The 24685-nt window shown below is 31.6% G+C and overlaps 1 protein-coding gene across 1 annotated transcript in view; it reads left to right on the top strand.

Annotated features, from left to right (window-relative positions):
• LOC127702862 (gamma-aminobutyric acid type B receptor subunit 1-like) overlaps positions 1–24685 on the top strand; it is a 57671-nt gene that overhangs the window by 8915 nt on the left and 24071 nt on the right. The window contains exons 4-5 of the mRNA XM_052207165.1: positions 237–338; positions 5390–5455. Coding sequence (XP_052063125.1) covers positions 237–338; positions 5390–5455 — 168 coding nt within the window. The remainder of the gene's footprint in view (positions 1–236; positions 339–5389; positions 5456–24685) is intronic.

The raw sequence follows: 24685 nt of genomic DNA, 5'->3' as shown, positions 1-24685 counted from the left end.
AATAGTCTATAACCATTTTCCTTTTGAACTATGAATGATTGGATATTGAACAAACTGGTTTGTTTAGATAAACAATGAAAAGTTTAAGAGGACCTGAAAAGATATAAACAGAAATTACCGTCTTGTCTAAAGAACAAGTTACTGTCATAATTGCTGTTGTGTGGAAAACTTTCATAATTTACTAACATAAAACATGTTTTGTGTAGTTTTGTTGATATATTATTCCCTTTATATAGATAATGGGAGATTTACAAAAAGTGTTTGAACAAAACAACATTACTGTGATAGTCTCAGATACCTTCAGTGATGATCCAAAACACGCCTTACAGAATATACAAGTATGTATGTTAATGATCACGTGACAAATTATTAGATACCTTCAGTGATGATCCAAGACACGCCTTACAGAATATAGAAGTATGTTGTATGTTACACTATTGTTTGATGTTACACTATTGTTTCAGATAAGGGTGAAGGTTTGGTACCATTAAAACGTTTAATCCCGCTGCAATTGTTTGCACCTATCCTAAGTCAGGAATCTGATGTTCAGTAGTTGTCGTTTGTTGATGTGGTTCATAAGTTTTTCTTGTTTCTCGTTTTTTATATAGATTTAACCGTTGGGTTTCCCGTTTGAATGGTTTTACACTAGTAATTTTTGGGGCCCTTTATAGCTTGCTGTTCGGTCTGAGCCAAGGCTCCGTGATGAAGACCGTACTTTGACCTATAATGGTTTACTTTTATAAATTTTGACTTGGATGGAGAGTTGTCTCATTGGCACTCATACCACATCTTCTTATATCTATGTATGTAAATGATCACGTGACAAATTATTAGATACCTTCAGTGATGATCCAAGACCGTGACGTCTTTCAGAATAAGAAGATGTGGTATATTTGCCAATAAGACAACTCTACACCAGAGACCAAATGACATAGACGGTAACAACTATAGGTCACCGTACTGCCTTCAACAATGATTAAAACCCATACCGCTTAGTCAGCTATAAATGAAATGATAAATGTAAAACAATGCAAACGAGAAAACTAACGGCCTGATTTATGTAAAAAAACAATGAACGAAATACAAATATGAATAAGTATGTATGTTAATGATCACGTGACAAATTAGATACCTTCAGTAATGATCCAAGACACGCCTTACAGAATGTAAAAGGATAAAATTGAGAATGGAAATGGGGAATGTGTCAAAGAGACAACAACCCGACCATAGAACAGACAACAGCAGAAGGCCACCAACAGGTCTTCAATGCAGCAAGAAATTCCCGCACCCGGAGGCGTCCTTCAGCTGGCCCCTAAACAAATATATATACTAGTTCAGTGATAATGAACGCCATACTAAACTCCAAATTGTACACAAGAAACTAAAATTAAAAATAATACAAGACTGACAAAGGCTAGAGGCTCCTGACTTGGGACAGGCGCAAAAATGCGGCGGGGTTAAACATGTTTATGAGATCTCAACCCTCCCCCTATACCTCTAGCCAATGTAGAAAAGTAAACGCATAACAATACGCACATTAAAATTCAGTTCAAGAGAAGTCCGAGTCTGATGTCAGAAGATGTAACCAAAGAAAATAAACAAAATGACAATAATACATAAATAACAACAGACTACTAGCAGTTAACTGACATGCCAGCTCCAGACTTCAATTAAACTGATTGAAAGATTATGTCTTCATCATATGAATATCAGGCACAATCCTTCCCGTTAGGGGTTTAGTATCATACCATCATAACATATATGAGAAGAACATAACCCGTGTCATGCCAACAACTGGTTTTTAAATAAATGTGTTTAGTGCCGATGCAAAGACCCTATAAGTGAATCAATATTAACGCCAAAATATGCAATCTTTAATGACCTGACAACAGTATCGTAACTATATCCCTTCTTAATAAGTCTATTTAAAGGTTTTGTTAGCTTCAGAGGTGAATACTGACATTTTTGTGCTTTATAAAGAATATTTCCATAAAAAATTGGATGTGAAATACCTGAACGTATAAGAAGTCTGCATGTTGAGCTATATTTACGAATGATGTCCTTATACCGATGATAAAATTTAGTAAATGTTTTGACTAGTTTGTGATATCGAAAACCCTGGTGTAATAATTTTTCAGTAATACATAAATTTCTCTCGTTAAAATCTAAAACATTGTTACATACACGAGCGAATCGTACAAGTTGAGATATATAAACACCGTAAGATGGTGACAAGGGAACGTCACCATCTAAAAATGGATAATTAACGATAGGAAATGAAAAATCATCTCTTTTATCATATATTTTAGTATTAAGCTTTCCGCTAATGATATAGATATCAAGATCGAGGAAAGGGCAGTGGTCATTGTTAGTATTAGCTTTATTTAAAGTAAGTTCAACAGGATAAATTTCTTTAGTATACACACTGAAGTCGTTATTATTGAGAGCCAAAATATCATCCAAATATCTAAAAGTATTATTAAATTTGTGTATCAGATGTTGTTTCGATGGGTCTTTGCTGATTTTTGTCATAAATTGTAACTCATAGCAATACAAAAAAAGGTCCGCAATAAGTGGTGCACAGTTAGTCCCCATTGGAATTCCGATAACCTGACGATATACGGAATCTCCAAAGCGAACAAAAATGTTATCTAGTAAAAATTCAAGGGCATATATAGTATCAACGCATGTCCAATTGACATAGTTTTTTTGTTTATTGCTACTAAAAAATGACCTAAAAGAGTTTGAACATATATATTCACATTCTGACTTTTTAAATGCCCATTTAATTAGGTGTGTGAATTTTTTCTTAATGAGAATGTGAGGCAATGTGGTATATAGGGTAGAAAAATCAAAACTTTGAACAGATTCAAAATCACCAATATATGCTTGCAATTTATCAAGTACTTCCAACGAGTTCTTGACACTCCAAAAGTAATTAATTCCACTATTTTCGAAGGCCTTATTTGAACAATTTATTATCAGGTTTTTGATTGTACCAAGTGTACTGGTAAGAAGAATAGACAATTTAGTAGTGGAACAATGGCTTGAAGACGAAATGAATCTATATTTGTAAGGTGTTTTGTGTAGCTTCGGAAGCCAATACATAGTTGGGACTTTCATTGTATTTGGTTCTGCTTGTAAAGCGGTAGCTAAAAGTTTATCTTTGTTACATATGTCGTTTTCTGAAAATGGAGTCAGTTGGAATGTTGGTGAATTGGTGATTTCTTTTCAGAACCTCAATGTAAAATTTACGTCAAACAATTATAATATTATTAGCAGCTTTATCGGCCGGGACAAAAACAAATTCCTTGGCTAGTTCTTTTAGTTTATGTTTGATACGAGAAATAGGTTTATTGTGGTTATTGTTAAGAGTAAAATGTTCTTTAAAATGTTGAATACGTATATCAACTATGTTCATTACTGATTTAAAAAAAGAGTCCAAAGATTTTTTGTCAGCTTTTTCCCGTTTTATCCATTTCAAACAGTAAGTATGGAGTGAGTCGTGGATGATATTACGACACTCATTCCAATTAATAATTGACGGGGGACGATACTTAGGTCCTTTACTGAGGAATGATTTTAACTCTCGGTCTTGAACGATGTTAAGATCTCCTGTTATAACATGGGAAATGGGTCCATAAATGTATTCGGAATTACTGCAATTACATGAAGTAGGTGTATTTTCACTGATATTAACATCTTTACACAATTGGCTATAATTAAACACAAATTTCCGGGTAGATTTCTTGTAAATATAACAAATAAGAGGGAGCTCAGTATTATCAAAATATCCCGGAATTTGTTCTTTAACAGAATGGTCGTTAAAAATACCGGCAATATTTACAAAATCAAAACCTTTATTGACATACTTTATTTTAATAAACTGTTTTTTATGATCTTCAGGGCGATCAATTTTGGGAAACAGTATAGAATAACAATATGCCATTATAATTTGAACGATTTCATACTTAGGACTGCTATATGAAATTGTGTTGCAATCCTCTAAAATTTTAATTAACTTATTAACCGGTAATGAACAGAGCTTTATTAACAGATAATGTCTGCCGTTGTTTTTTGAAATAGAAATTAGGTCCGAAATATTGGTATGATTGGTCCGAAATTTTCTTTGATTGCGATTTTTTCTACGACCATGAGAACGGTTTTTACTAACAGTTTTAGAAACTATATCCAAAATGTTAACAGAATCGGTTCTTGATATATTACCAATTCCCATGATATTATCATTAAGACCGAGAGGGTAGACTGTCTGTAATTTTTTAATCCAATTTAATTCAATTATTTTCCGCGATCGTACAAACTTTGAATGAGATTCAGCAGGCTGCTTATTTACTACTTCTAAAGGTTGAACTGCTAAATATTTAATAGGATGATTGTGCTTCTTAAGGTGTTGATAAATGATACTTTTGAATTTATTGGGTCTTTTAAAACGATACAGATGTTCTTGAGTGCGTTTAGATAAATATCGTCCAGTTTCACCTACGTACTGAATACCGCATCCCGGTTTGTTTCATGTGAGTAAATAAATTATACTGTTTGTTTTTCAAGTTATATCAGTTTCAAAATTTAAAGAAAATGTGCGACCATTAAACGTGGACCTTATCGTATTGTTGGTGGAAAGACGGGGACATGTAAGTCATTTTTTGGCATGACACTTATCGATAGAAGGGTAACCACGATTTTTATTGTTAAAAATGTTAGCGATGGTAGTATTTTTAGATAAGCGATTTTGAAGATTGAGACGTGTAGATACCCTTTGAACGAGTTTAGTATTTAATATTTTTCCATTTCTAAGCTTCATATTTGTTTTTTGTTTGTGAATTATATTAGAAAGGAGCAAAGACTGGCGTCCAGAATATGAACCAGTATACAATGAATTAAATTATGTAAAAATGATAAATCTGTTCGGCTAAAGATGTCAAACGCTATCCGTATTAATTACCCGAAAAAGAAAGGGTATATCAGGGTAGCGACTGACGTCTGACTAAATAGTAGAATGGGGCTGAATATTGAAATACTACTTTTTGATAAATATTCCTAAAGTAATGAACTAGAGAAGTTCTCGCTCGGACACACACTCCATAATCTAGTATATTATAAGAGCATAAACCTGATGTATGTTAATTATCAACCCTCCTTATGCAGATCATGCAGTACAATTCTAAACACGCGTGATGAAGATATTGCTGCTCTAAATATTTTAGATTTTATGAATAGGAAACTGCTCTAGTTGGTAACAAAAGTGTAATGGTTAGGTTAGAAAAACACAGAAGGAATGCAACTACTTACTATAATTGTTGTAATAAATAACAAAAAGGTATGCATACATTGTAATAAAAATCGATTAATACGACTCCTTTGATTTCAGAGAAAAGATGGTCGCATCATTATTGTTGCTGCATTTGAAGACAACGCTAGAAAGATATTATGTGAGGTAATTAATAACAGCACATGTAAAGCAATGTCTTTTTCTTTTCTTATGTAACGTTATTTTATATGTGTTTGAATATTTGTTGATCAGCAATTTTTTGATTTTCTCAAACTTAAAAACAATATTAAAAAACTAAAGAAGATAGAGAGACACTGTAAACAGAAATATGAACAGCAATACAAGATAAAAAAAAACTATATTGTAGCTATGAATTCTATTTTAGTTCACAATGTTGGAGAGCGTCTATTGTTGAAGATACACAAAGACCTAGGTGTGCGACACAGGCTCTTTAGAGCCTCTAGTTTTTTTTATTTTTTAGAAATCTAATTTTCAGAAAAAAAAAAAAAATTCTATTTTCATTTTTCTACGTACGAGAAATGTATGAATAATTCTGATACGTATTTGGAGTAGGACATCATGTCTCTTAACCCCAGATGCATTAAATGCACTTAACTACAAAACCCCAAAATGTGATTGATTATCAAAGAAATCGTTAATGGGGGAGCGTGAAGAGGACTCCAACAATTGTTAAATTATTCTGTTTTCATGTGGATACTACTATTATATTATTGCTTTCAAATCTGAACGCCGACTTTTTTTTTATAGCGTTGAATGAATTAGAAAATACGAATCATTTTAAGTCATACAACTATGTAATCAATAGCGGATTGTTAAAAAAATTTCTTTGCATTAATTAATCCTAATATGTATTTCATCCGTGTTTATATAAAACAATGTATTTTCTGTTAATATCCAAAAAGATATTTGATCGAATCAAATTCTTTGTATAAGAGATCTTGACTGTAACAAAATAACTTTGTAGGTAAAAGTCATCAAAAATATCAGGCTTATAAGTTCGCCAGACGCGTTTCGTGCAGTTGGAAGGCCAGTTGAAGTACGAAGTAGTTAATCATTAAAAACAAAAAAATAAACAAAAATTGTTTTAAATCTATAACTTAAGCGATCTTTTCATTGGGATAGACACGTGTTTCGAAAGATTTTAGCATTTTATGAATAGGAAGTTTATAAAAAGTAACCGTATCAATATTTCAAGTCAACAAAAGAACGCTGACTACTGGATTTATGATTCCATTGGGGGGAGTATACATCAAAGAATTTGGTTTAAAAGTCATCTAAATTACCAGGCTGATGATTAAGTACGATAGACACGGGTTCATTTACAAAAATCTTTGAGAGGCGCTTGAATCAAATCGGCCGAAAAGCCAAATTAATTACGAAATTGTAGATAACTTAAACCCAGAAATTCAAGAAAGTTGTGTGAAATATTACAAGGTCAATCTATGACTGGGATTAAAAAAATTAGTGTTTCGAGTTATTTCAACAAGAGTAAATTTACACAAACTGACAGCTTCAATGAAATGTCATGTCAGCACAGGAAGATTGACGGCTGGGAAAGCAAAGATCTAAATATAAGAAATTCAGAACAAAACACTTGATGTTTATACCTGTAGTTAGAAGAAGGAAAACCAGAACAATACTGACAACACCATGACCAAAAGAAGAAAATGAGGAAAAGGCATACATTAGTCAATAAAACACCATACAGAATGATAACATTAGTCAATAAAACACCGTACAGAATGATAACATTGGTCAATAAAACACCGTACAGGATGATAACATTGGTCAATAAAACACCATACAGAATGATAACATTAGTCAATAAAACACCATACAGAATGATAACATTGGTCAATAAAACACCATACAGAATGATAACATTAGTCAATAAAACACCATACAGAATGACAACATTGGTCAATAAAACACCGTACAGGATGATAACATTGGTCAATAAAACACCATACAGAATGATAACATTAGTCAATAAAACACCATACAGAATGATAACATTGGTCAATAAAACAACGTACAGGATGATAACATTGGTCAATAAAACACCATACAGAATGATAACATTAGTCAATAAAACACCATACAGAATGATAACATTGGTCAATAAAACACCATACAGAATGATAACATTAGTCAATAAAACACCGTACAGGATGATAACATTGGTCAATAAAACACCATACAGAATGATAACATAAGTCAATAAAACACCATACAGAATGATAACATTAGTCAATAAAACACCTTACAGAAGGATAACATCGGTCAATAAAACACCATACAGAATGATAACATTGGTCAATAAAACACCATACAGAATGATAACATTGGTCAATAAAACACCATACAGAATGATAACATTGGTCAATAAAATACCACACAGAACGATAACATTGGTCAATAAAACACCATACAGAATGATAACATTGGCCAATAAAACACCATACAGAATGATAACATTGGTCAATAAAACACCATACAGAATGATAACATTGGTCATTAAAACACCATACAGAATGATAACATTGGTCAAAAAACACCGTACAGAATGCATTGCTCAATAAAAACCGTACAGAACGATAACATTGGTCAATAAAACACCGTACAGAACGATAACATTGGTCAATAAAACACCACACAGAACGATAACATTGGTCAATAAAACACCATACAGAATGATAACATTGGTCAATAAAACACCATACAGAATGATAACATTAGTCAATAAAACACCATAACATTAGTCAATAAAACACCATAACATTGGTCAATAAAACACCATACAGAACAATAATATTGGTCAATAAAACACCGCACAGAATGATAACATTGGTCAATAAAACACCATACAGAATGATAACAGTAGTCAATAAAACACCATACAGAATGATAACATTGGTCAATAAAACACCATACAGAATGATAACATTGGTCATTAAAACACCATAACATTAGTCAATAAAACACCATAACATTGGTCAATAAAACACCATACAGAACAATAATATTGGTCAATAAAACACCGTACAGAATGATAACATTGGTCAATAAAACACCATACAGAATGATAACAGTAGTTAATAAAACACCGTACAGAATGATAACATTAGTCAATAAAACACCATACAGAACGATAACATTGGTCAATAAAACACCATACAAAAAGATAACATTGGTCAATAAAACACCATACAGAATGATAATATTGGTCAATAAAACACCATACAGAAATATAACATTGGTCAATAAATCACCACACAGAAAGATAACATTGGTCAATAAAACACCATACAGAATGATAACATTAGTCAATAAAACACCTTACAGAAGGATAACATCGGTCAATAAAACACCATACAGAATGATAACATTGGTCAATAAAACACCATACAGAATGATAACATTGGCCCAATAAAATACCACACAGAACGATAACATTGGTCAATAAAACACCATACAGAATGATAACATTGGCCAATAAAACACCATACAGAATGATAACATTGGTCAATAAAACACCATACAGAATGATAACATTGGTCAATAAAACACCATACAGAATGATAACGTTGGTCAAAAAACACCGTACAGAATGGATTGCTCAATAAAAACCGTACAGAACGATAACATTGGTCAATAAAACACCGTACAGAACGATAACATTAGTCAATAAAACACCATACAGAATGATAATATTGGTCAATAAAACACCACACAGAACGATAACATTGGTCAATAAAACACCACACAGAACGATAAAATTGGTCAATAAAACACCATACACAATGATAACATTGGTCAATAAAACACCATACACAATGATAACATTAGTCAATAAAACACCATAAACAATGATAACATTAGTCAATAAAAACACCATACAGAATGATAACATTGGTCAATAAAACACCATACAGAATGATAACATAAGTCAATAAAACACCATACAGAATGATAACATTAGTCAATAAAACACCTTACAGAAGGATAATATCGGTCAATAAAACACCATACAGAATGATAACATTGGTCAATAAAACAGCATACAGAATGATAACATTGGTCAATAAAACACCATACAGAATGATAACATTGGTCAATAAAATACCACACAGAACGATAACATTGGTCAATAAAACACCATACAGAATGATAACATTGGCCAATAAAACACCATACAGAATGATAACATTGGTCAATAAAACACCATACAGAATGATAACATTGGTCAATAAAACACCTTACAGAATGATAACATTGGTCAAAAAACACCGTACAGAATGCATTGCTCAATAAAAACCGTACAGAACGATAACATTGGTCAATAAAACACCGTACAGAACGATAACATTGGTCAATAAAACACCACACAGAACGATAATATTGGTCAATAAAACACCACACAGAATGATAACATTGGTCAATAAAACACCATACAGAATGATAACATTGGTCAATAAAACACCATACAGAATGATAACATTTAAGGAATGACTGTAATATTTTTTCTGTCTATTCGAAATAACATCAAAAATGTGGTCCACACTGAATAACCCGCGTAGCGGGTTATTTTAAAGTTTGCACCACATTTTTTATGTTATTTCGAATAGACAGAAAAAATATTACAGTCTTTTCTTATAATTTAATTCTAAGTTCCATTTTAAACCGGAGAAAACCATGAAAAAACATTGATGACGTCACGGTCACATGAAAAAATTATGTCTATGAGCTGATAAACAAAGCAACGTCAGCTAATCAGAAGACGTGTTACATTCAAAATTAAATTATTGGTCAAAAAACACCATATAGAATGATAACATTGGTCAATAAAACACCATACAGAATGATAATATTGGTCAATAAAACACCGTACAGAATGATAACATTGGTCAATAAAACACCGTACAGAATGATAACATTGGTCAATAAAACACCGTACAGAACGATAACAATGTTCAATTAAAACCCGGACAGAATGATAACATTGGTCAATAGGACACCGTACAGAATGATATAATTGGTCAATAAAACACCATACAGAATGATAACATTGGTCAATAAAACACCATACAGAACGATAACATTGGTCAATAAAACACCATACAGAACGATAACATTGGTCAATAAAACACCATACAGATTGATAACATTGGTCAATAAAACACCATACAGAACGATAACATTAGTCAATAAAAACACCATACAGAACGATAACATTGGTCAATAAAACACCATACAGATTGATAACATTGGTCAATAAAACACCATACAGAACGATAACATTAGTCAATAAAAACACCATACAGAACGATAACATTGGTCAATAAAACACCGTACAGAATGATAACATTGGTCAATAAAACATCATACAGAATGATAACATTGGTCAATAAAACACCATACAGAATGATAACATTGGTCAATAAAACACCATACAGAATGATAACATTAGTCAATAAAACACCATACAGAACAATAATATTGGTCAATAAAACACCGTACAGAATGATAACATTGGTCAATAAAACACCATACAGAATAATAACAGTAGTCAATAAAACACCATACAGAATGATAACATTGGTCAATAAAACACCATACAGAATGATAACGTTGGTCATTAAAACACCATAACATTAGTCAATTAAACACCATAACATTGGTCAATAAAACTCCATACAGAACAATAATATTGGTCAATAAAACACCGTACAGAATGATAACATTGTTCAATAGAACACCAGACAGAATGATAACAGTAGTCAATAAAACACCGTACAGAATGATATATTAGTCAATAAAACACCATACAGAATGATAACATTGGTCATAAAACTTCATACAGAATGATAACATTGGTCAACACCGTACATAATGATAACATTGGTCAATAAAACACCGTACAGAATGATAACATTAGTCAATAAAACACCATACAGAACGATAACATTAGTCAATAAAACACCATACAGAACGATAACATTGGTCAATAAAACACCATACAAAAAGATAACATTGGTCAATAAAACACCATACAGAATGATAATATTGGTCAATAAAACACCATACAGAAATATAACATTGGTCAATAAATCACCACACAGAAAGATAACATTGGTCAATAAAACACCATACAGAATGATAACATTAGTCAATAAAACACCTTACAGAAGGATAACATCGGTCAATAAAACACCATACAGAATGATAACATTGGTCAATAAAACACCATACAGAATGATAACATTGGTCAATAAAACACCATACAGAATGATAACATTGGCCCAATAAAATACCACACAGAACGATAACATTGGTCAATAAAACACCATACAGAATGATAACATTGGCCAATAAAACACCATACAGAATGATAACATTGGTCAATAAAACACCATACAGAATGATAACATTGGTCAATAAAACACCACACAGAACGATAACATTGGTCAATAAAACACCACACAGAACGATAAAATTGGTCAATAAAACACCATACACAATGATAACATTGGTCAATAAAACACCATACACAATGATAACATTAGTCAATAAAACACCATAAACAATGATAACATTAGTCAATAAAAACACCATACAGAATGATAACATTGGTCAATAAAACACCATACAGAATGATAACATAAGTCAATAAAACACCATACAGAATGATAACATTAGTCAATAAAACACCTTACAGAAGGATAACATCGGTCAATAAAACACCATACAGAATGATAACATTGGTCAATAAAACAGCATACAGAATGATAACATTGGTCAATAAAACACCATACAGAATGATAACATTGGTCAATAAAATACCACACAGAACGATAACATTGGTCAATAAAACACCATACAGAATGATAACATTGGCCAATAAAACACCATACAGAATGATAACATTGGTCAATAAAACACCATACAGAATGATAACATTGGTCAATAAAACACCTTACAGAATGATAACATTATTCAAAAAACACCGTACAGAATGCATTGCTCAATAAAAACCGTACAGAACGATAACATTGGTCAATAAAACACCGTACAGAACGATAACATTGGTCAATAAAACACCACACAGAACGATAACATTGGTCAATAAAACACCACACAGAATGATAACATTGGTCAATAAAACACCATACAGAATGATAACATTGGTCAATAAAACACCATACAGAATGATAACATTTAAGGAATGACTGTAATATTTTTTCTGTCTATTCGAAATAACATCAAAAATGTGGTCCACACTGAATAACCCGCGTAGCGTGTTATTTTAAAGTTTGCACCACATTTTTTATGTTATTTCGAATAGACAGAAAAAATATTACAGTCATTTCTTATAATTTAATTCTAAATTCCATTTTAAACCGGAGAAAACCACGAAAAAACATTGATGACGTCACGGTCACATGAAAAAATTATGTCTATGAGCTGATTAACAAAACAACGTCAGCTAATCAGAAGACGCGTTACATCTAAAATTAAATTATTGGTCAAAAAACAACATACAGAATGATAACATTGGTCAATAAAACACCATACAGAATGATAACATTGGTCAATAAAACACCGTACAGAATGATAGCATTGGTCAATAAAACACCGTACAGAATGATAAAATTGGTCAATAAAACACCGTACAGAACGATAACAATGTTCAATTAAAACCCGGACAGAATGATAACATTGGTCAATAGAACACCATACAGAATGATAACATTGGTCAATAAAACACCATTCAGAATGATAACATTGGTCAATAAAACACCATACAGAATGATAACATTGGTCAATAAAACACCATACAGAACGATAACATTGGTCAACACCGTATAGAATGATAACATTGGTCAATAAAATACCATACAGAATGATAATATTGGTCAATAAAACACCATACAGAAAGATAACATTGGTCAATAAAACACCATACAGAAAGATAACATTGGTCAATAAAACACCATACAGAATGATAACATTAGTCAATAAAACACCATACAGAATGAAAACATTGGTCATAAAACTTCATACAAAATGATAACATTGGTCAACACCGTACAGAATGATAACATTGGTAAAAAAAACACCATATAGAATGATAACATTATTCAATAAAACACCATACAGAATGATAACATTGGTCAACACCGTACAGAATGATAACATTGGTCAATAAAACACCATACAGAATGATAACGTTGGTCAATAAAAAACCATACAGGATGATTACATTGGTCAATAAAACACCATACAGAATGATAACATTGGTCAATAAAACACCATACAGAAAGATAACATTGGTAAATAAAACACCATACAGAACGATAACATTGGTCAACACCGTACAGAATTTTGATATTGGTCAATAAAACACCATATAGAATGATAACATTGGTCAATAAAACACCGTACAGAATGATAAAATTGGTCTATAAAACACCGTACAGAATGATAACATTGGTCAATAAAACACCGTACAGAATGATAACATTGGTCAATAAAACACCATACAAAATGATAACATTGGTCAATAAAACACCGTACAGAATGATAACATTAGTCAATAAAACACAGTACAGAATGATAACATTGGTCAATAAAACAGCATACAGAACGATAACATTAGTCAATAAAGCACCGTACAGAATGATAACATTAGTCAATAAAATACCATACAGAACGATAACATTAGTCAATAAAACACCATACAGAACGATAACATTGGTCAATAAAACACCATACAAAAAGATAACATTGGTCAATAAAACACCATACAGAATGATAACATTATTCAATAAAACACCATACAGAATGATAACATTAGTCAACACCGTACAGAATGATAACATTGGTAAATAAAAAACCTAATAGAATGATTACATTGGTCAATAAAACACCGTACAGAATGATAACATTGGTCAATAAAACACCGTACAGAATGATAATATTGGTCAATAAAACACCGTACAGAATGATAACATTGGTCAATAAAACACCGTACAGAATGATAACATTGGTCAATAAAACACCATACAGAACGATAACATTAGTCAACACCGTACAGAATGATAATATTGGTCAATAAAACACCATATAGAATGATAACATTGGTCAATAAAACACCGTACAGAATGATAACATTGGTCAATAAAAGACCGTACAGAATGATAACATTGGTCAATAAAACACCGTACAGAATGATAATATTGGTCAATAAAACACCATACAGAATGATAACATTGGTCAATAAAACACCGTACAGAATGATAACATTGGTCAATAAAACACCATACAGAACGATAACATTGGTCAACACCGTACAGAATGATAATATTGGTCAAAAACACCATATAGAATGAGAACATTGGTCAATAAAACACCGTACAGAATGATAACATTGGTCAATAAAACACCGTACAGAATGATAATATTGGTCAATAAAACACCGTACAGAATGATAACATTGGTCAATAAAACACCGTACAGAATGATAACATTGGTCAATAAAACACCGTACAGAATGATAACATTGGTCAATAAAACACCGTACAGAATGATAATGTTGGTCAATAAAACACCGTACAGAATGATAACATTGGTTAATAAAACACCATACAGAATGATAACATTGGTCAATAAAACACCATACAGAATGATAACATTGGTCAACACCGTACAGAATGATAACATTGGTGAATAAAACACCATACAGAATGATAACATTGGGCAATAAAAAACCATATAGAATGATAACATTGGTCAATAAAACACCGTACAGAATGATAACATTGGTCAATAAAACACCGTACCAAATGATAACATTTCCCAATAAAACACCGTATAGAATGATAATATTGGTCAATAAAACACCGTACAGAATGATAACATTGGTCAATAAAACACCGTACAGAATGATAACATTGGTCAATAAAACACCATACAGAACGATTACATTGGTCAATACCGTACAGAATGATAATATTGGTCAATAAAACACCATATAGAATGATAACATTGGTCGATAAAACACCGTACAGAATGATAACATTGGTCAATAAAACACCGTACAGAATGATAACATTGGTCAATAAAACACCGTACCGAATGATAACATTGGTCAATAAAACACCGTACAGAATGATAACATTGGTCAATAAAACACCGTACAGAATGATAACATTGGTCAATAAAACACCGTACAGAATGATAACATTGGTCAATAAAACACCATACAAAACGATAACATTCGTCAATAAAGCACCATACAGAATGACAACATTAGTCAATAAAACACCATACAGAATGACAACATTAGTCAATAAAACACCGTACAGAACGATAACATTGGTCAATAAAACACCACACAGAACGATAACATTGGTCAATAAAACACCATACAGAATGATAACATTGGTCAATAAAACACCATACAGAATGATAACATTAGTCAATAAAACACCATAACATTAGTCAATAAAACACCATAACATTGGTCAATAAAACACCATACAGAACAATAATATTGGTCAATAAAACACCGCACAGAATGATAACATTGGTCAATAAAACACCATACAGAATGATAACAGTAGTCAATAAAACACCATACAGAATGATAACATTGGTCAATAAAACACCATACAGAATGATAACATTGGTCATTAAAACACCATAAAATTAGTCAATAAAACACCATAACATTGGTCAATAAAACACCATACAGAACAATAATATTGGTCAATAAAACACCGTACAGAATGATAACATTGGTCAATAAAACACCATACAGAATGATAACAGTAGTTAATAAAACACCGTACAGAATGATAACATTAGTCAATAAAACACCATACAGAACGATAACATTGGTCAATAAAACACCATACAAAAAGATAACATTGGTCAATAAAACACCATACAGAATGATAATATTGGTCAATAAAACACCATACAGAAATATAACATTGGTCAATAAATCACCACACAGAAAGATAACATTGGTCAATAAAACACCATACAGAATGATAACATTAGTCAATAAAACACCTTACAGAAGGATAACATCGGTCAATAAAACACCATACAGAATGATAACATTGGTCAATAAAACACCATACAGAATGATAACATTGGCCCAATAAAATACCACACAGAACGATAACATTGGTCAATAAAACACCATACAGAATGATAACATTGACCAATAAAACACCATACAGAATGATAACATTGGTCAATAAAACACCATACAGAATGATAACATTGGTCAATAAAACACCATACAGAATGATAACGTTGGTCAAAAAACACCGTACAGAATGGATTGCTCAATAAAAACCGTACAGAACGATAACATTGGTCAATAAAACACCGTACAGAACGATAACATTAGTCAATAAAACACCATACAGAATGATAATATTGGTCAATAAAACACCACACAGAACGATAACATTGGTCAATAAAACACCACACAGAACGATAAAATTGGTCAATAAAACACCATACACAATGATAACATTGGTCAATAAAACACCATACACAATGATAACATTAGTCAATAAAACACCATAAACAATGATAACATTAGTCAATAAAAACACCATACAGAATGATAACATTGGTCAATAAAACACCATACAGAATGATAACATAAGTCAATAAAACACCATACAGAATGATAACATTAGTCAATAAAACACCTTACAGAAGGATAATATCGGTCAATAAAACACCATACAGAATGATAACATTGGTCAATAAAACAGCATACAGAATGATAACATTGGTCAATAAAACACCATACAGAATGATAACATTGGTCAATAAAATACCACACAGAACGATAACATTGGTCAATAAAACACCATACAGAATGATAACATTGGCCAATAAAACACCATACAGAATGATAACATTGGTCAATAAAACACCATACAGAATGATAACATTGGTCAATAAAACACCTTACAGAATGATAACATTGGTCAAAAAACACCGTACAGAATGCATTGCTCAATAAAAACCGTACAGAACGATAACATTGGTCAATAAAACACCGTACAGAACGATAACATTGGTCAATAAAACACCACACAGAACGATAATATTGGTCAATAAAACACCACACAGAATGATAACATTGGTCAATAAAACACCATACAGAATGATAACATTGGTCAATAAAACACCATACAGAATGATAACATTTAAGGAATGACTGTAATATTTTTTCTGTCTATTCGAAATAACATCAAAAATGTGGTCCACACTGAATAACCCGCGTAGCGGGTTATTTTAAAGTTTGCACCACATTTTTTATGTTATTTCGAATAGACAGAAAAAATATTACAGTCTTTTCTTATAATTTAATTCTAAGTTCCATTTTAAACCGGAGAAAACCATGAAAAAACATTGATGACGTCACGGTCACATGAAAAAATTATGTCTATGAGCTGATAAACAAAGCAACGTCAGCTAATCAGAAGACGTGTTACATTCAAAATTAAATTATTGGTCAAAAAACACCATATAGAATGATAACATTGGTCAATAAAACACCATACAGAATGATAATATTGGTCAATAAAACACCGTACAGAATGATAACATTGGTCAATAAAACACCGTACAGAATGATAACATTGGTCAATAAAACACCGTACAGAACGATAACAATGTTCAATTAAAACCCGGACAGAATGATAACATTGGTCAATAGGACACCGTACAGAATGATATAATTGGTCAATAAAACACCATACAGAATGATAACATTGGTCAATAAAACACCATACAGAACGATAACATTGGTCAATAAAACACCATACAGAACGATAACATTGGTCAATAAAACACCATACAGATTGATAACATTGGTCAATAAAACACCATACAGAACGATAACATTAGTCAATAAAAACACCATACAGAACGATAACATTGGTCAATAAAACACCATACAGATTGATAACATTGGTCAATAAAACACCATACAGAACGATAACATTAGTCAATAAAAACACCATACAGAACGATAACATTGGTCAATAAAACACCGTACAGAATGATAACATTGGTCAATAAAACATCATACAGAATGATAACATTGGTCAATAAAACACCATACAGAATGATAACATTGGTCAATAAAACACCATACAGAATGATAACATTAGTCAATAAAACACCGTACAGAACAATAATATTGGTCAATAAAACACCGTACAGAATGATAACATTGGTCAATAAAACACCATACAGAATAATAACAGTAGTCAATAAAACACCATACAGAATGATAACATTGGTCAATAAAACACCATACAGAATGATAACGTTGGTCATTAAAACACCATAACATTAGTCAATTAAACACCATAACATTGGTCAATAAAACTCCATACAGAACAATAATATTGGTCAATAAAACACCGTACAGAATGATAACATTGTTCAATAGAACACCAGACAGAATGATAACAGTAGTCAATAAAACACCGTACAGAATGATATATTAGTCAATAAAACACCATACAGAATGATAACATTGGTCATAAAACTTCATACAGAATGATAACATTGGTCAACACCGTACATAATGATAACATTGGTCAATAAAACACCGTACAGAATGATAACATTAGTCAATAAAACACCATATAGAACGATAACATTAGTCAATAAAACACCATACAGAACGATAACATTGGTCAATAAAACACCATACAAAAAGATAACATTGGTCAATAAAACACCATACAGAATGATAATATTGGTCAATAAAACACCATACAGAAATATAACATTGGTCAATAAATCACCACACAGAAAGATAACATTGGTCAATAAAACACCATACAGAATGATAACATTAGTCAATAAAACACCTTACAGAAGGATAACATCGGTCAATAAAACACCATACAGAATGATAACATTGGTCAATAAAACACCATACAGAATGATAACATTGGTCAATAAAACACCATACAGAATGATAACATTGGCCCAATAAAATACCACACAGAACGATAACATTGGTCAATAAAACACCATACAGAATGATAACATTGGCCAATAAAACACCATACAGAATGATAACATTGGTCAATAAAACACCATACAGAATGATAACATTGGTCAATAAAACACCACACAGAACGATAACATTGGTCAATAAAACACCACACAGAACGATAAAATTGGTCAATAAAACACCATACACAATGATAACATTGGTCAATAAAACACCATACACAATGATAACATTAGTCAATAAAACACCATAAACAATGATAACATTAGTCAATAAAAACACCATACAGAATGATAACATTGGTCAATAAAACACCATACAGAATGATAACATAAGTCAATAAAACACCATACAGAATGATAACATTAGTCAATAAAACACCTTACAGAAGGATAACATCGGTCAATAAAACACCATACAGAATGATAACATTGGTCAATAAAACACCATACAGAATGATAACATTGGTCAATAAAACACCATACAGAATGATAACATTGGTCAATAAAATACCACACAGAACGATAACATTGGTCAATAAAACACCATACAGAATGATAACATTGGCCAATAAAACACCATACAGAATGATAACATTGGTCAATAAAACACCATACAGAATGATAACATTGGTCAATAAAACACCTTACAGAATGATAACATTATTCAAAAAACACCGTACAGAATGCATTGCTCAATAAAAACCGTACAGAACGATAACATTGGTCAATAAAACACCGTACAGAACGATAACATTGGTCAATAAAACACCACACAGAACGATAACATTGGTCAATAAATCACCACACAGAATGATAACATTGGTCAATAAAACACCATACAGAATGATAACATTGGTCAATAAAACACCATACAGAATGATAACATTTAAGGAATGACTGTAATATTTTTTCTGTCTATTCGAAATAACATCAAAAATGTGGTCCACACTGAATAACCCGCGTAGCGTGTTATTTTAAAGTTTGCACCACATTTTTTATGTTATTTCGAATAGACAGAAAAAATATTACAGTCATTTCTTATAATTTAATTCTAAATTCCATTTTAAACCGGAGAAAACCACGAAAAAACATTGATGACGTCACGGTCACATGAAAAAATTATGTCTATGAGCTGATTAACAAAACAACGTCAGCTAATCAGAAGACGCGTTACATCTAAAATTAAATTATTGGTCAAAAAACAACATACAGAATGATAACATTGGTCAATAAAACACCATACAGAATGATAACATTGGTCAATAAAACACCGTACAGAATGATAGCATTGGTCAATAAAACACCGTACAGAATGATAAAATTGGTCAATAAAACACCGTACAGAACGATAACAATGTTCAATTAAAACCCGGACAGAATGATAACATTGGTCAATAGAACACCATACAGAATGATAACATTGGTCAATAAAACACCATTCAGAATGATAACATTGGTCAATAAAACACCATACAGAATGATAACATTGGTCAATAAAACACCATACAGAACGATAACATTGGTCAACACCGTATAGAATGATAACATTGGTCAATAAAATACCATACAGAATGATAATATTGGTCAATAAAACACCATACAGAAAGATAACATTGGTCAATAAAACACCATACAGAAAGATAACATTGGTCAATAAAACACCATACAGAATGATAACATTAGTCAATAAAACACCATACAGAATGAAAACATTGGTCATAAAACTTCATACAAAATGATAACATTGGTCAACACCGTACAGAATGATAACATTGGTAAAAAAAACACCATATAGAATGATAACATTATTCAATAAAACACCATACAGAATGATAACATTGGTCAACACCGTACAGAATGATAACATTGGTCAATAAAACACCATACAGAATGATAACGTTGGTCAATAAAAAACCATACAGGATGATTACATTGGTCAATAAAACACCATACAGAATGATAACATTGGTCAATAAAACACCATACAGAAAGATAACATTGGTAAATAAAACACCATACAGAACGATAACATTGGTCAACACCGTACAGAATGATGATATTGGTCAATAAAACACCATATAGAATGATAACATTGGTCAATAAAACACCGTACAGAATGATAACATTGGTCAATAAAACACCGTACAGAATGATAAAATTGGTCTATAAAACACCGTACAGAATGATAACATTGGTCAATAAAACACCGTACAGAATGATAACATTGGTCAATAAAACACCATACAAAATGATAACATTGGTCAATAAAACACCGTACAGAATGATAACATTAGTCAATAAAACACAGTACAGAATGATAACATTGGTCAATAAAACAGCATACAGAACGATAACATTAGTCAATAAAGCACCGTACAGAATGATAACATTAGTCAATAAAATACCATACAGAACGATAACATTAGTCAATAAAACACCATACAGAACGATAACATTGGTCAATAAAACACCATACAAAAAGATAACATTGGTCAATAAAACACCATACAGAATGATAACATTATTCAATAAAACACCATACAGAATGATAACATTAGTCAACACCGTACAGAATGATAACATTGGTAAATAAAAAACCTAATAGAATGATTACATTGGTCAATAAAACACCGTACAGAATGATAACATTGGTCAATAAAACACCGTACAGAATGATAATATTGGTCAATAAAACACCGTACAGAATGATAACATTGGTCAATAAAACACCGTACAGAATGATAACATTGGTCAATAAAACACCATACAGAACGATAACATTAGTCAACACCGTACAGAATGATAATATTGGTCAATAAAACACCATATAGAATGATAACATTGGTCAATAAAACACCGTACAGAATGATAACATTGGTCAATAAAAGACCGTACAGAATGATAACATTGGTCAATAAAACACCGTACAGAATGATAATATTGGTCAATAAAACACCATACAGAATGATAACATTGGTCAATAAAACACCGTACAGAATGATAACATTGGTCAATAAAACACCATACAGAACGATAACATTGGTCAACACCGTACAGAATGATAATATTGGTCAAAAACACCATATAGAATGAGAACATTGGTCAATAAAACACCGTACAGAATGATAACATTGGTCAATAAAACACCGTACAGAATGATAATATTGGTCAATAAAACACCGTACAGAATGATAACATTGGTCAATAAAACACCGTACAGAATGATAACATTGGTCAATAAAACACCGTACAGAATGATAACATTGGTCAATAAAACACCGTACAGAATGATAATGTTGGTCAATAAAACACCGTACAGAATGATAACATTGGTTAATAAAACACCATACAGAATGATAACATTGGTCAATAAAACACCATACAGAATGATAACATTGGTCAACACCGTACAGAATGATAACATTGGTGAATAAAACACCATACAGAATGATAACATTGGGCAATAAAAAACCATATAGAATGATAACATTGGTCAATAAAACACCGTACAGAATGATAACATTGGTCAATAAAACACCGTACAAAATGATAACATTTCCCAATAAAACACCGTATAGAATGATAATATTGGTCAATAAAACACCGTACAGAATGATAACATTGGTCAATAAAACACCGTACAGAATGATAACATTGGTCAATAAAACACCATACAGAACGATTACATTGGTCAATACCGTACAGAATGATAATATTGGTCAATAAAACACCATATAGAATGATAACATTGGTCAATAAAACACCGTACAGAATGATAACATTGGTCAATAAAACACCGTACCGAATGATAACATTGGTCAATAAAACACCGTACAGAATGATAACATTGGTCAATAAAACACCGTACAGAATGATAACATTGGTCAATAAAACACCGTACAGAATGATAACATTGGTCAATAAAACACCATACAAAACGATAACATTAGTCAATAAAGCACCATACAGAATGACAACATTAGTCAATAAAACACCATACAGAAAGCAAACACATGGACATGACAGGACCGATGAAAACTTATAAGAAGTCAGCTTCATTAGAGAAATAAGAATCTCCTTCCTTCTCCATAAGTGAAGAATTGATAACTAAAAATAGTATTGATTTACTTAGCAAAATACTGTGGTATTCGATTGCGACGATTATATTTCATTAAACAACTATTTAAAAAAAAAAAATCGGCATATCATTATCAAATCTCGTGCATAGATATTTCACAGCATTCTTCAAAATGGAGACGATACACTGAAGGCAATAAAAAACCACAAGTGGATTGATTGGTGATTGTTTTACGCCGCTTCAACACAAACAGGCTATATCGAGCCGATATAAGTGGAAGAAATACTCTTTTACACATATGGCACTATATTTGATAGTTTGTTGAAGATCATGACATAATTTCAAATGTGTAACTTAATCATAAGAATATAGAATTTAAATAATCTATTTTTCTACATCCTTAAGTTTCAGCGTTTTCAATATGTTGGTTATTAATGTTGATAATATTAAAATACTACTAAATTGGAATCTCGTTTAGCGGTCTGTGTATTTGCCATAGATCACCAAATCCGATTAATAATGTTTTCTTCAGCAAGTAATTAATTCTTAATGAAACAAGTTATCAATTACTTTGTACAAATTGATTCTATTGAAATCTATATGGTTTGTTACATTTGCATGTAGCATGCATTACATAACATTAGAAATATGCACACTTACCAATGGTTACCGAATAACTTGTTATTTATTTTAAATTATATAAAGCAAAAAAAAAATATATTCTGAAATTCAATACACTGATCAACAAAGCAGTAATTTAATTGCCTAGCATAACTCGTATCATACAAAACATATAATAGCCCATGTTAAGCAACAGCAGATGATTTTACAAAATCGCGTTTGACATGTTTTACCAATGGTTGAAGGAATCAGAAAAGGAGTAAACTTGGTAATTTGATATTGGTGATAGATCCTTTGTAGTCTTTGTATCATGTTTAACCCCGCCGTTTTTGTGCGCCTGTTCCAAGTCAGGAGCTTCTGGCCTTTGTTAGTCTTGTATATTTTTTTTTAATTTTATGATTCAGAGTTCAGTGTGACGTCCATTTTCACTAGTACATTTTTTGTTTAGAAGCCAGCTGAAGCCCGCCTTCGGGTGCGGGATTTTCTCGCTGTGTCGAAGACACATTGGCCTTGGGCTGTTTTCTGCTCTTTGATTGCATTGTTGTCTCTTTGACAAATTCCCCATTTCCATTCTCAATTTTATTTGTTAATTTGTTCATATT

This window comes from Mytilus californianus, unplaced genomic scaffold (assembly GCF_021869535.1).
Source record: "Mytilus californianus isolate M0D057914Y unplaced genomic scaffold, xbMytCali1.0.p SCAF_5, whole genome shotgun sequence".
NCBI lineage: Eukaryota > Metazoa > Mollusca > Bivalvia > Mytilida > Mytilidae > Mytilus > Mytilus californianus.
This window is presented reverse-complemented; position numbering and strand designations above follow the sequence as displayed.